The 12,264-nt window shown below is 50.3% G+C and overlaps 5 protein-coding genes across 5 annotated transcripts; 4 read left to right on the plus strand and 1 right to left on the minus strand.

Annotated features, from left to right (window-relative positions):
* Window positions 1-612: 612 nt before the first annotated feature.
* BDZ83DRAFT_635347 (uncharacterized protein) lies at window positions 613-2,323 on the plus strand. The gene has a single exon (XM_060509169.1). It carries the CDS (start codon window positions 1,102-1,104, stop codon window positions 2,023-2,025), a length of 924 nt encoding a protein of 307 aa, XP_060360413.1. The 5' UTR covers window positions 613-1,101; the 3' UTR covers window positions 2,026-2,323.
* Window positions 2,324-4,287: 1,964 nt separating this feature from the next.
* On the plus strand, window positions 4,288-5,165 carry BDZ83DRAFT_46730 (uncharacterized protein). The gene is made up of 3 exons (XM_060503269.1): window positions 4,288-4,592; window positions 4,701-4,917; window positions 4,980-5,165. Exons 1-3 carry the CDS (start codon window positions 4,449-4,451, stop codon window positions 5,030-5,032), a joined length of 414 nt encoding a protein of 137 aa, XP_060360414.1. The 5' UTR covers window positions 4,288-4,448; the 3' UTR covers window positions 5,033-5,165.
* On the plus strand, window positions 5,004-6,966 carry BDZ83DRAFT_587788 (uncharacterized protein; the record flags this gene model as incomplete). Its single annotated transcript, XM_060506075.1, has 5 exons — window positions 5,004-5,119; window positions 5,174-5,501; window positions 5,573-5,892; window positions 5,951-6,313; window positions 6,366-6,966. 5 exons carry the CDS (start codon window positions 5,004-5,006, stop codon window positions 6,964-6,966), a joined length of 1,728 nt encoding a protein of 575 aa, XP_060360415.1.
* A 1,967-nt stretch (window positions 6,967-8,933) lies between these two features.
* Window positions 8,934-11,307, plus strand: BDZ83DRAFT_761805 (family 28 glycosyl hydrolase). The gene is made up of 13 exons (XM_060515198.1): window positions 8,934-9,464; window positions 9,518-9,544; window positions 9,611-9,653; window positions 9,767-9,824; window positions 9,883-9,921; window positions 9,974-9,980; window positions 10,034-10,151; window positions 10,226-10,426; window positions 10,480-10,493; window positions 10,546-10,632; window positions 10,684-10,757; window positions 10,814-10,871; window positions 10,934-11,307. Exons 1-13 carry the CDS (start codon window positions 9,126-9,128, stop codon window positions 11,261-11,263), a joined length of 1,395 nt encoding a protein of 464 aa, XP_060360416.1. The 5' UTR covers window positions 8,934-9,125; the 3' UTR covers window positions 11,264-11,307.
* Window positions 11,308-11,481: 174 nt separating this feature from the next.
* Window positions 11,482-12,015, minus strand: BDZ83DRAFT_756185 (uncharacterized protein; the record flags this gene model as incomplete). Its single annotated transcript, XM_060514713.1, has 1 exon — window positions 11,482-12,015. The coding sequence occupies one exon, from the start codon at window positions 12,013-12,015 to the stop codon at window positions 11,482-11,484; it is 534 nt and encodes a 177-aa protein (XP_060360417.1).
* Window positions 12,016-12,264: the final 249 nt, after the last annotated feature.

The following is a 12,264-nucleotide window of genomic DNA, read 5'->3' on the forward strand; positions in this document are numbered from 1 at the left end:
ATTATAATAAATAAAATATTATTAAACAATATATTTAAAAAAGAGATTTATGTTAGATAAACTTAAGCTAGGCTTTAAAATTAACTTTATTTTTTAATTTATTTTCAATAAACATTTAATTATTCATATTTTATGAATGTAAGTTTTAGGAATTAATTATGAATATAATATTATTTATTTAAATTAGAGAATTTTATACTTATTAATATACTTTACTATAATTAACTAGCTATATTATAAATGCTCTTAACTTTATAGCCTAGTTGGATATCTTTATTATCAATAAACAGTAGACGGCCGACCTTGTCTTAGCTACCTTGTCGAGGGCGGAGAGGAGAGTAGGGATTTGGCGAGCGTGATGATCATTGGTGGAAACTCCTGGCATCGATTCCACAATTACCTGTCAGATCGACTGACCAGAGTGTTTGTAGAGGTCCGCCATCAGGGTCCGCCACTGTCGCACAAGGCGAGAGTGGCTACTCCATCCAATCAGTCGCCGCGTACCTCTCGGAGTATGACTCCGACACGCGGAAGAGGTGCGACTGGCTGCAAGGGCTCCTTCACTGCACCAGGGAGAAAAGTCGCCTGAACATCATACTGCATCATTCGCGGTGATGGTGGTGACAAGCGTACCACCAAACAGCTTGTAACCCCGAGTAACATACGGGTATAGCTGTTCCTTGCCAGTTCGTCATTTGGGACTAATCTTTGCAACATTCAATGATAGCGCAGTCTTCCTGATGTCTATCTAATATCGGCAGTCACTTTTAGACCAGGCCGAGGCAGTTTCATATGAGCAACTGGCTTTCGATGCAGCGTTCTCTTACTTGGCACGAGTGGGCCATTTGCAGGCACACATTTTGGCTATGGGTTTTCCTACCATGTCGTCATTATGAAGGGCCTGGCATGTCAATCCCCGTCCTTGCATCGTCTACGAGCTCTCAGATTGTTTAACTAGGTTCAGTCCCTCTTCCAGTTTGACTTTAGTTGATGGGAAATCCTCTGTGACTCATCAGGTTCACATCATCATCGACCACGAACGAAGAGATCCGACCCCAGCACGCTCTATTCTTCACATAGCCCCTGCATTTGCGTTAAACCATGACCTTCTTTGATCATGGTGTAAGCCTAACCGATAGGAATGAAGCCTCCAAACAAGGAGTATCTATCCCAAAGGCAGCTTCCAACTTTGCTTCATTCGAATCTCCATCAGTTCTGACGACTGTTTCATTGGGGGCGCAAGAACAAGCTCTGCCCTGCACGAAAACTTCGATACCATGGCAAATGCCCTTCTATGATGATCTTGATGGAGGAATGTGCTCCGATAGGGATGCCGACCCCGCAAACAGGACAACTGGTGCTTCAACGCCAGACCTACGTTGGTATTCTGCAGCACCCCATCCGGCAGACGTGTTTGAGGATTTGTTGCCAACCGAGAGGGCAAGTGGACCGAAGCGTCGCAGCGGTCGTCCAAGACTCTCAAACACCGACAGCAGCCCTAATCCCTTGCGAGCAGCCGAGACAAACCCCGTTAAGGTGCGGACTCGAAATGTACGCCGCCGTCCCTCGTACACCTCGGCAAGCGACGGCAACAATAAGCAAGATGCAATCCGTGCACGCAATCGGCAGGCAGCACACAAGTGCCGAAGGAAGAAGCAGAAGGTCAATGAGGATCTCCAAACCCAAGAAATCGCCATCAACAACATTAATAAGCACCTTCAATATGAGGTCGCCAAACTTCAATCTGAGATTCTCTATTTGAAGAACATGGTGCTACGGCACAGCGGCTGTGGGTGTCGATCCATCGACGAATACATCGCTCAGGCGGCGCAAAATCTCGTGCAGGGGGCTCTAGCTCCCAAACCTTCACTTCTTAGCGAAGCAGCCCCACCAGTGAAGGCAGACGTCCACGCGAGCGAAATGTCGTGGCAAGACGTAACTGATGGACAGTGTTACGTTGGTTGGGACATGTTGGACAGGACAACATGCCTCTACTCAGCTTTGGCGGCGCAGTCTTCGGTTTGATGCATGACGAATGCAACATAGCTTAACCTCAGCGTGGCAACTTATGAAGGGGTGCAGTCTGAGGACGAGGAAGCTAGAAGAGTCTCAAACGTTGCAATACATTGATGATATGGATAGAAGTAGGGAACTCTTAATTGTATTTTGTTTTTTAGTAGCGTCGTCGTCAGAAAAGGGCTGTTAGTCGACGAGATTGCGTTCCTATGCCATTTAGACAAGAGAATCTACCTGGGACAGCATATCATATGATTCATCCTCAATGATCAAAGCTGATCAGGGTTGTTGTTGTTGTTGTTGTTGTATTTAACGCCGTGGCGGCCGGGCTAGAGCCCTTACCGCAGACCTCCCGAAGGGTATATGGCGTGGAGGGCCGTGAGCCAAGGCTACCTACTCTACAGTACGTCGTCTCTTTACATCGTCCTCCAAATCATGCCTTGTGGCCACTACGCGTTCTGTCTGTCCCCGGTTCCCGCTGGTGCCCCAGTTTCATTCTTTCCCAAATCGTCCCTTGGAATCGGGAGGTTCTTTGTAGTCCGCACTCACATCTACCTAGGTGTGGATGCTGCTACCGCAGACAGATCTTCTGGAAGAAGTCCGTCACGCGGAGAAAGGCCTCGAAGCCTCGTGGGTCGGTGATTAATCTCTTGAAGTAGGCCTCGAGAGATCCCATAGGACCTATGGGCTCGGGCATACTGCGAGAGTGGAGGGTCGGCCACCGTTGCCTCCTCGCCAGCGTTAGTCGACAGTAGACCAGGTGGTCCACGTCTTTCGCCTCTCCACAAGAGCACATCATTAGAGCGTCGTCGTGGTTGAAACGTCGGTGATATTGCTCGAAGTCCCCGTGACCCGATCGTGCCGCCAGCAGGTGATGTAACGTAGCCCGCGGCAAGGCCAGTTCAGGAGGGCTGGACAGAGCTGCCTCAAGCCCCAAGTCCGCGTACCGCGGCCTTCGCTCTTTATACCACCATCTCCTGTGCTGGCTTTGTAATTTTTCCCTTGCAAGCCGCTTGATGCCCGCTAGTGTTGCCATTTGACCCATCCGCGCCGGCAGTGTCGTTCCTTCTTTGGCCAGCCGGTCCGCGGCCTCGTTTCCTTCGATGCCCTGGTGTCCCGGGGACCAGTGCGTCCGTATATCAAATATCCTGGCCGCTTCTTGGATTTCGAGGAACGCGTCTTGTGACGAGTCCGGCGCCTTGCCGCGGATGCCTTGTATAACGCTGGTGTTGTCGATACATATGTGGATTGGATGACCGCGATTGGTGAGCAGAGCCCTTCTGAGGCCGGTTCGCGCCCCTTCGACCTCGGCGTCGAACACTTCTGCTAGTCCGAGTCGGCCGCACCCTTGCGCTATGCGTTTGGAGAGCTGATCAGGGTGATGAGTACTATCTTGGCAAGCTAAGCTTAGTAGCCAGCTGACCAGTTCGTGTCTTGACTAGGAATATAGGGTACCTATGTAAGCAGTCTTGGGACTTGAATACTTTTGAGAAACCCATTTCGCAAGGAACTCACAGCATCTATGGAGATTTGGCAACTATTTGCGACCAGTCTTGGGATTTGCAAAGTAGCTTCAAGTACCTCAGCCGCAACTATCTTCTGCAGAATACAAATGGGGCATTTGTGCTCGTCCAACGACCTACACCTCACGACTTAGAGGGTACATCGTCTGGGGAGAAGTCCAAGTTCCTCCTGATTGAATTCTTAATGTCTACATCAACTCTAGTACGAGAGAATGGCCTGCTATCTGTGGTTTTTGGAAGTGTTGATTACAGTGTGTATAGATAGGTGCAACAGCTTCTTCGCCTGATCATGTGTGTCACGCCCCTCAGCTGCTATAGCAGCCTCATCAACATCTTCGCTACTTATCTGCAATGCAACAACACAGTTGGCAGCTTGACCCTAACAATAATGCCGTCGGGTCGTCAAAGGCCTCTCGGGTCTAATGAAAGTTTTTTTTGATTGGTTCTCAAGCCAGACAAGCAACACTAGGCCGTAGCAGAAGGCAGATTTCATGGAGGAAACCCTCAGTCTTCGATCTGTCGCGCGACAGGATATATCAATCAGCAGACGGGTTTGAAAATTCCCCATGGACTGAGGTGCGATCATGACCTTTGACTTCCCAAAATGCGGAAAAAGCAAGCCTTATTCAAGTTGAGATGTTCCGCTTTTGCATCCACGTGATCGGGGTTATGACTAAGCCCATAAACGGTATCGGCGCGCTTCGTCATATTACCAAGGCTCAAGTTCCTGATCTCCACTTCCCTCCCATGGCAGCCGAATTCTGACCTTAGCCATTCCACAGGTAACACGTTTTCGGGGTCTACACCTCCAAATGTATCTGAACTCATCGCTTGATCGGCTTCACACCTGGGACCGCCTGCCCCCCTCCCCCCATTTTCTCGGAGACCATCTAGTCCTACTACAACGCAATGATCAGGAAGTTGGCCCCCCTGGCATCCGCCGGGGACAGTGCCCAGTCCTCCACATCCGAGCAACCCTTTCAAGCAGACTCAAAGAGGAAACGCCAGCAGGCTGATATTGCTTGTAATCCTTGTCGAAGGAGGAAATCTCGTGTGAGTCTCGCTGCTGGACTGGCCTCTCCGCTGGCGATTTTGTTCTCAGTGTATCCTGGATGGCATTACCATGGATTCCACTGACGAACGGCGTCGCGCCAGCTGTAGTGCGACGGACTTCGTCCAACTTGCGCTGCGTGTCAGAAGCGATCATCCGACTGCACCTACGTTCAGAAACGAGAAGCTCTTCAGTCGTCCTACGAATCTCATGAACCGCAGGAACTCCTTGACATTCTCAAGTCTGTAACGGAGCAACATGCCATTCAGATTTTACGCCTCTGGAGGACCGATACAGACATTGCTGCCGTACTTTCTTTCGCCAGAGGTGCGGTCAATGTAGAACCAAGCATGCAAGATGTTGTCGTTGACAACGCCGAACCATTGAAGAACTCGTCTTTGGAGTTGGAACTGATGGCCAACTTCCCCACTGCCTACCCTAACCTTCGTACCATTCCAGCCACCGCACCGGAACGTGAAGCACTACTTAGCTCCAACAGCTCACGCCGATCAAAGCCATTCGAAAACCAGTAAGTCTGTACCAACATTCCCTTTCCCTTCAAAAACCCTGTTGACGATTACAGACCGCCTGACGACGGGGTTTCGTCTATCATGTCTGATGGTGCACTTCAAAATACGAACGGTCCGTTGCATATGGCGGCACCGCCGGATGGGCAAGGAAATACGAGACCCAGTATCTGTGACGATCGACTGCGTCACCTCGACGTCTCTTTCTGGACGACAGTCTCAATTTCCAATGACCTCGCAGCCCGCATATTGTCTGTATACCTTACAACTGATCATCCTCTGCTTGGCACCTTCGATCCAAACCTGTTCGTCAATGATCTTGTCAATCATCAGACAACCAATTGCTCCCGGCTCCTTGTCAGTACGGTGCTGTACTGGGGATGTGTAAGTGGACAAAAGACCCGGTACGTGAAAGATGGACGGATGAAAGACTGACAATAGAAATGTTGTGCTAGCAAATTTACGCTGCATTTGACCAAAAGGTCCGTGATTATACGAATTCGTTTTGCAACGAGGCTGAGGAGCTTTGGCTGCATGAGCAGCACAATGACACAAGCCTCAACGTTGCCAGCGCCCAGTTGTTGAGCTTGGCTTATCTCGGGCATGGAAAAGATCATTATGTTTTAAGATTCCTCTCGGCTGCTATCGATATGGGGAAGAGGTTGTCCCTTCTTGACGTCGACCCCTCGCTGGCAAGGGGAAACCTGGCAAATCTTTCACCCGAGATACAGAGGCGGATGGCATACACGGCGTGGGGGCTCTTCAATTGGGCAGTGTACGTACATGATACGGATTGTCCCATTTCACAAGCAACCACTGACTCTCTCGCGTAGCCTCACCACAATGTTTTACCAACAACCAAACCTCCAATACCCCGAACACCCCCCCGTCCTTCCAATACCAGATGGTGAGATAGTTGATGCAGCACCTAAAAGGCTGGCTCATGTTGATGCTCATATGATAGCTCCAGCTTCGCCTTCGTTCATGGGCCACACGTTTCCCGCACTTTGTTCGTTCTGGAAAATTATGCACGGCGTGAGTGTTTCTTACTACAAGAATCGAAAAAGTCTGCTGCAAGAGCATATAAACCTGAACTTTGCGGAACTTAAATATCGTGAACTCCTCGATTGGTCTCAAGCTCTACCACCAGATGCCGCCCTACGAGATGACAGTCCCCACCATGTAGTTATCCTGCAGTAAGCGCCAGAGTAGTCCGAGGTCCGACCTGCCCAGGCTTACTCTTCTCAGCATTTGGTTTCACGCTGCCGTTCTCGACATATTCCGGCCCTTTGTACACGGATCCCAGCGAGATCGTTCCCGTGTCTTATCCTTTTCCGAGCAACATCTATCCCCGGATGATGCCTTTGGCACGTCCGTACGGCAACTCAAGCAATTAGTCATAAACTATCGCTGCTATCATGAATCCTCGACCTACACCATGCTTTGGCAGACAGCCCTCATTTACGTCGCAAATGCCGTGCTCCACGACACACACGACCCTGAATGGCGTTTCTATTTCTTGGCATGTATAAATGCTTATGAAGGTCTCCGAAAGTCATATCGTGTTGCGGAGTTGATATCTCGGGCACTGTTGACTATGGCGCTCCGTGGGGGATGCATGACAGTCAGTGAAGCCAATACTCTGGAAGTACAGATGATGGAAGCAGGCGGGAGACACTTGAAGGACGACGATGTTCGCGCCACATTCATGGTTGATCTTGACTTGGCCATGTTGAACCCTGAGGCGGCGAGGGTAGAGGTTCTTGCAAAAAGGTTCAATGAAATTGTCCTGTTTCGAGACCTTACCACCGTGGATGATGAAGAGGCGCAGAGCTTCCGCCGGCTATAAACGTCTGATCACTCTCCATAACTCTAGAGGCATTGTTCAAGGATCGCTAGAGTGATTAGACGTGCTGTCGCAACGCCACATATAGCGCTGCATGTGCCCAGTATATTGCCGCACGAGACCGCTTACCACGGAACGACCGCTTGTCTCATAGAGTATTCATAAATGACCCATTATGGGTCTACCACTCAGAAGAATCAAGCTACTTTCTACTATACGTCTTCCATCTGGACACTCGCTTCGTGATACGTGGAACTAAGGCGTAACGAAACACGATACTCAACGGCACATGTCGACTATGTAAAATCGGTAGCTAGTGCAGCTTATCTTGGGAAGAAACATCTGTCTGGCCCTGATTATTTCAGTTTCGAGCTAAGTCACTAAGTAAACTAGCCAAAAAAGGTAGTTTGCTGACAAATGTCTCCCGTTCACGGCCTTGAATGGAAATACGCGTTAGATGGAAGCTTATCTAAAGTGATAACCCCTCCGAATAAGTAAGAGCCGGGGGCTTATAGTCAAGATGAGTTCGTTAGCGTAGAGAACGTGATACTAGCTACTTAAGAGACCTAGTCGATCTGAGGCCATACTAGCCATTGAATCGAGGTAAGCCGCATCATTTGCGGTTCTATTCTTGTCTAAGGTAGGTACGTCAAGCGCCATCAAAGCCTCCAAAAGCCAAGTGCGTTCAGTGCGCAAATTCAAGCCATATTGAGGAGGTAACGGTCACGCCCATTTCCTGTCGTCCTGCCACCGGTGATCTCAGCCTCGAATCGCATCTCAAACTTTCCTCGTGCCTACTTAAGATGCTACTTGGCTGGCAAGGTCGAAGCTTGCGAGAGTAAGCAGGTATTGTTAGCCGGGTTATTGGGTTTTATAAGCATGTTTAGACCTATCTCCCACCTTCTCTCGCATGGTAATATTGGCGAGCTGCAAGAATCTTGGGAAAGGGGCGACGGATGACGATCCGAGATAGTGATCACATTTGCAGCGCTCCTGAGGCCGTCCTACTACAAGTAGACTCTGCTCCAGGCCGGCAAGAGGTGTCTATGAGGCATATGAGCAATTGTAGGGAAGGAATCTTCCACAATGCTGGAAGTTCTTAAAATAGCGGTTCTCATGGGAGTTCTCTTATATACTTAAAATGGTTCACCCAGCAACGTTCGGGGCGCTCTGTAAGATGGAGGAAGTACAGATACTACTGCTCAATAAATCAAAGCGCAAGCTCTGCTCCAACCGTTTTGTCAAGAATTATCTTCTCTCACGTTCTTCAACACGTTACGCCGCAAGTAGCTCTAAACTATCTCAATAACATCATACACCTGTGTATTGTTTCAAAATTTTGTCCTTCAGTAATATGAAGGATACTACTGCAGTTCATTTCCTGAATGCATGTGAACCAAGCCCGAGCAAGCCTCAGCGTGATTCTTACCTCCATAGCATCCCCGCCGTTCACCTCGGTACCAACGAGACGGATCTCCGGCCGGTTCAAAGCCCACCGCCGATGGCCGCTCAAGATCAGACTGCTTAGCTACCAACGGCGCGGTGCCTTTTTCCGAGGTCGCTAGACTAGGCCAAGGAATTTCCCACCAATAGGCCTGTGCCGAGCCCTGCACTACAACCTATCCTAGGGTCTCCCCCGCACATCCCCCAAGATCCCTAGACTGAACCCCAACGCTTCCTCACGCGATCTTCCACCAACTTCAACGCCAGACCGCTTCGCGGTTAATGCTTTGTGAAGTGCGTTCAAAGGCCGGGGGTTTTTATTCGACTCTTTTCCGATGCGTGCGCGGGGTTCCTCGTCCCCTAGGTAATCTTATTTCCGAGTTCGACTATGATTAAAGTCGCCGTGCCTAGCCAATTTAGCCCTGCAGTGTCCAATGAGTCTATTCGACTTTTCCGTGTCCAGGGGGAGTGCTCCGTCACTCCATCCGATGTGATACTCGCCCGAACTTTGAAGAGAAGAGCAGAGAAGTGGGAATACCTTCGTCGTCCCCACTTGGACTCCATCCTCCCCGGAGCAAGTTTGCTGGTCGCTTGAAAGCCTTAAAGATGGGGCAGTCTGCCCTCCAGTTGCTATCTTCGGAGCATCTCACATGAAGGCGAGGTCGGGCTAGTATCGTTGCATCGCATCCATCATCTGGCTTTTCCCCTTCCTCTTCATCATGCGTTTCTCGCGATCACTGGCCCTGTTTGGAGCCGTAGCCGGCGTGGTCTCTTCCTACGGGATCGAACTGCCGGCGGGTGTACCCAGATCTCTGGAAGAGTTCCGTGACAAGCATCCCTACACGCCCCCATCCCAAGGGTGTGGACGCAAGACCTTCACGATCCGCGCTTCCCGGAACGCCACAGACGACGTGTCAGAAGAGCTCAAGAAGGGTCTTCAGGAGGCCAACAACGGTGGGACCTTGTACCTGCCCAAGAACCAAACCTTTGTCATCGCAAAGGCTCTCGACTTGACTTTCCTCAATGACATTCATGTCCGGCTGGAAGGCGAGATCAAGGTGAGATCTAGCAACTTGAAGGTTGTCGAGGTTGACCTGACAGGATAGTCTAGTTTACCGATGATGTGAAATACTGGCAAGTACGTTATACATGATAGCACCCGCAGAGGCTGACGAGAGGCGACGTTGCTGACTCTTGACTTCAGACAAATGCGTTCACGCATCCCTTCCAAGTAAGTCCCCGATCCAGTCTAATGCAGGCATGAACCCCTGCTAATGCGACATGACAGAAATCGATCATGTTCTGTAAGACAGTCCCGGTAATGCGCATATTTGGACGCCCTGCTCATAGTCTTATGTAGGGAAATGGGGTGGCAAGGACATCAAGATCTATGGTGATGGAGTCATCAACGGACAAGGGTCCGTAGGCCAGAACAGTCTAAACTTTCACTGTACTCATGTCTAACACTCTGTATAGCCAACGCTGGTGGAACGAGTTCAACTCTGGCATCGGATCGTAAGTATTCGCTCCTTAGACTATCTCAAGAGCACCATGCTGACCCCTTCAGGATTCTGGTATGAGCTCGCGGTGGTCAGCTTCCATGAACGACAAGCAACTAACAGCCCAGAACCCCGACAACAAATACCTCCGGCCCATCCTTTTCTACGTGGAGAACACCACGAATCTGGAAGTTGAGGGAATCCACATGAAGGACTCTCCCTGCTGGACCAACTTCGTCGTCGGGTGTAAGTTAGACTCACGGCAGCTGCTATTCATCTTCCCCTGGTCGTGGAAATCGGGCTAATCTCCTACGTGCCAGCGAGCAATATTGAGTACAGAGATGTCATTGCCACTGCTATCACCAATAACGGCAGCATCATCCCCAAGAACACCGACTTCTTCGACTCTTTGGATGTTCAAGATGTAAAGATTGAGCGTGTCTGGGTTAACATTGACGACGACTGCTTTTCCCCGAAGTCGAACAACACCAATCTATACGTGAACACCATGTACTGCAACGGTTTGTCGTATGAAACCTGGTTGTCTCTCAGCAGCAGGCTAACATCGTTACAGGTACCCATGGCCAGGTATATACTTGCACGGCCTTTCTCATGCTTTAATCTTGCTAACTTGACTCAGTCAATCGGTTCCTTGGGACAATACGCCGGGGAAATGTCCTACGTCAAGGACGTTCACATTGAGAACGTTTGGATGTTGAACGGAGATGTAAGTCGGATCCAACGATTCTAGTTTTACCTTCCTCTAACCAGGTATCAGTATTCGGGTGCCCGCATCAAGACCTGGGCTGGCCCTAACGTGGGATACGGTTTCGTCGACAACATCACCTACAAGTGAGTACTTCTCCGTCTCGACATTTTTGGCCACGCATCTCTGACAATGATTGAAGGAACTTCTGGGTTGCTCGAATGGACTACGGAGTCATTCTTGATTCATGCTACTTCAACGTGAGTTCCCTACGATCATGGTATATGAAAGAACTTTTGTCCAGTTGACTAACTCGCGGCAGATCAACGAGACTACCTGCGAGCAATACCCGTCCGGCATGAATGTCTCCAACGTCCTCTTCGAGAACTTTTCCGGCTACACCAGCGGCATCTACGGCAACGCCGTTGCGAAGCTAACGTGCTCCACAAACCCCGACGCCGTATGCCACAACATCAAGTTCAAGAACTTCAACGTCACATCGCCCTGCGGTGGGGAACCTGTCATCATCTGCGATGGCGTAGATGGAGGTATCGACACCCCCTGCGTGAGCATCGACAGTGACGAGGCAAAAGCCGCTTTGGCGGCAAAGTGCCAGACTCCTCTCGCTCCGATCAACGAGAAGCCGTGGTAGATGCCCCATTGGACGAGGGTGGCTTCAACCAGTAAGACGATTCTGGGATCCCTTATCTGCAAGGCAGGCGGAGATGCGGTGCTCGGTCAAGTATTAAGCATTAAGATCTACATCGAGTAATTACACGAATGAAATGCCCATAAACCAAACTCCTTGCTGAATGCATGCCTCGTGCAAGTTGAAGAACGTACTAATCGCCGTTGCAACATCGCCACTACTTAAGACCCAAGAACCACCACAGTGTTGACAGGGAAAGTGATGCTCATGTTCTGCACAGGAAGGATGTCGGTCCCAGCAGTGGCATTCCAAGTGAGCCCATCTTCTTGACGCTTGTAAATGTGTTCGACACCGAGATACATGCGCTCACGGTCAGCGCCGGCCGTCCAAATCGTAAAGACCTGCGAATCCTCGCTGAGGGGGCTGTTGTCCGGATTCAGGCAGGGAACCCAGCCCTGCTGGATGTAGATGGGGCTGCAGACGACGTTGAAGCCGGGCGCGCCGGAGCTGTAGCCCGTCGGAGCGCTAACGTTGAAGCGGGCACTGCAGCCGCCTGGTGAGCAGCCCCAAATGTAGTTTTGTGCGCTCCAGGAAATGTTTCCTGGCGTTGTGTGATAAGTAGCGCTGCCATCGGTCTGTCGACGCCCGGCGATCGCGGCGTTATTTGAGACGCCCGACCACCGAAGAGGAAGGGTCGCGGCAGAGGCACCGGCGATGAGGGCGGAGAAGACGGTGATGAGGTTGCTGGCATACATCTTGAGAGGCTTGAAAGTTTGATGAGGTGCGGATCAGAAGGAGGTACTTTGCTTCTTTCTTTGTGGCGAGAAATCTGGCTTGAAGCCGTTATGGGAAGGTTTGTCTTTTTGATGGGACACCTAAACTTGTGGAATGTGTGACAGAATTTGGAGATGCTTGCGGGAAGACGATGGTATTTCTAGCTCCGTTATGGTGAATCGTTTGCGCGGTGAGGGACTGATTCAGACCCTGTAAAGAGGTGGGTACTC

This window comes from Colletotrichum acutatum (assembly GCF_030867785.1).
Source record: "Colletotrichum acutatum strain CBS 112980 chromosome Unknown BDZ83scaffold_119, whole genome shotgun sequence".
Classification (NCBI taxonomy): domain Eukaryota; kingdom Fungi; phylum Ascomycota; class Sordariomycetes; order Glomerellales; family Glomerellaceae; genus Colletotrichum; species Colletotrichum acutatum.

Bases quoted from the DNA above. Each gene is read 5' to 3' on its own strand.
- BDZ83DRAFT_46730 (XM_060503269.1), top strand. From the start codon at position 4,449: ATGATCAGGAAGTTGGCCCCCCTGGCATCCGCCGGGGACAGTGCCCAG. The intron at 4,593-4,700 runs GTGAGTCTCGCT...CGCCAGCTGTAG, and splicing joins GTCGAAGGAGGAAATCTCGT to TGCGACGGACTTCGTCCAAC. The intron at 4,918-4,979 runs GTGCGGTCAATG...GAACCATTGAAG, and splicing joins CGTACTTTCTTTCGCCAGAG to AACTCGTCTTTGGAGTTGGA.
- BDZ83DRAFT_761805 (XM_060515198.1), top strand. From the start codon at position 9,126: ATGCGTTTCTCGCGATCACTGGCCCTGTTTGGAGCCGTAGCCGGCGTG. The intron at 9,545-9,610 runs GTACGTTATACA...TCTTGACTTCAG, and splicing joins ATGATGTGAAATACTGGCAA to ACAAATGCGTTCACGCATCC. The intron at 10,872-10,933 runs GTGAGTTCCCTA...AACTCGCGGCAG, and splicing joins TTGATTCATGCTACTTCAAC to ATCAACGAGACTACCTGCGA.
- BDZ83DRAFT_635347 (XM_060509169.1), top strand. From the start codon at position 1,102: ATGACCTTCTTTGATCATGGTGTAAGCCTAACCGATAGGAATGAAGCC.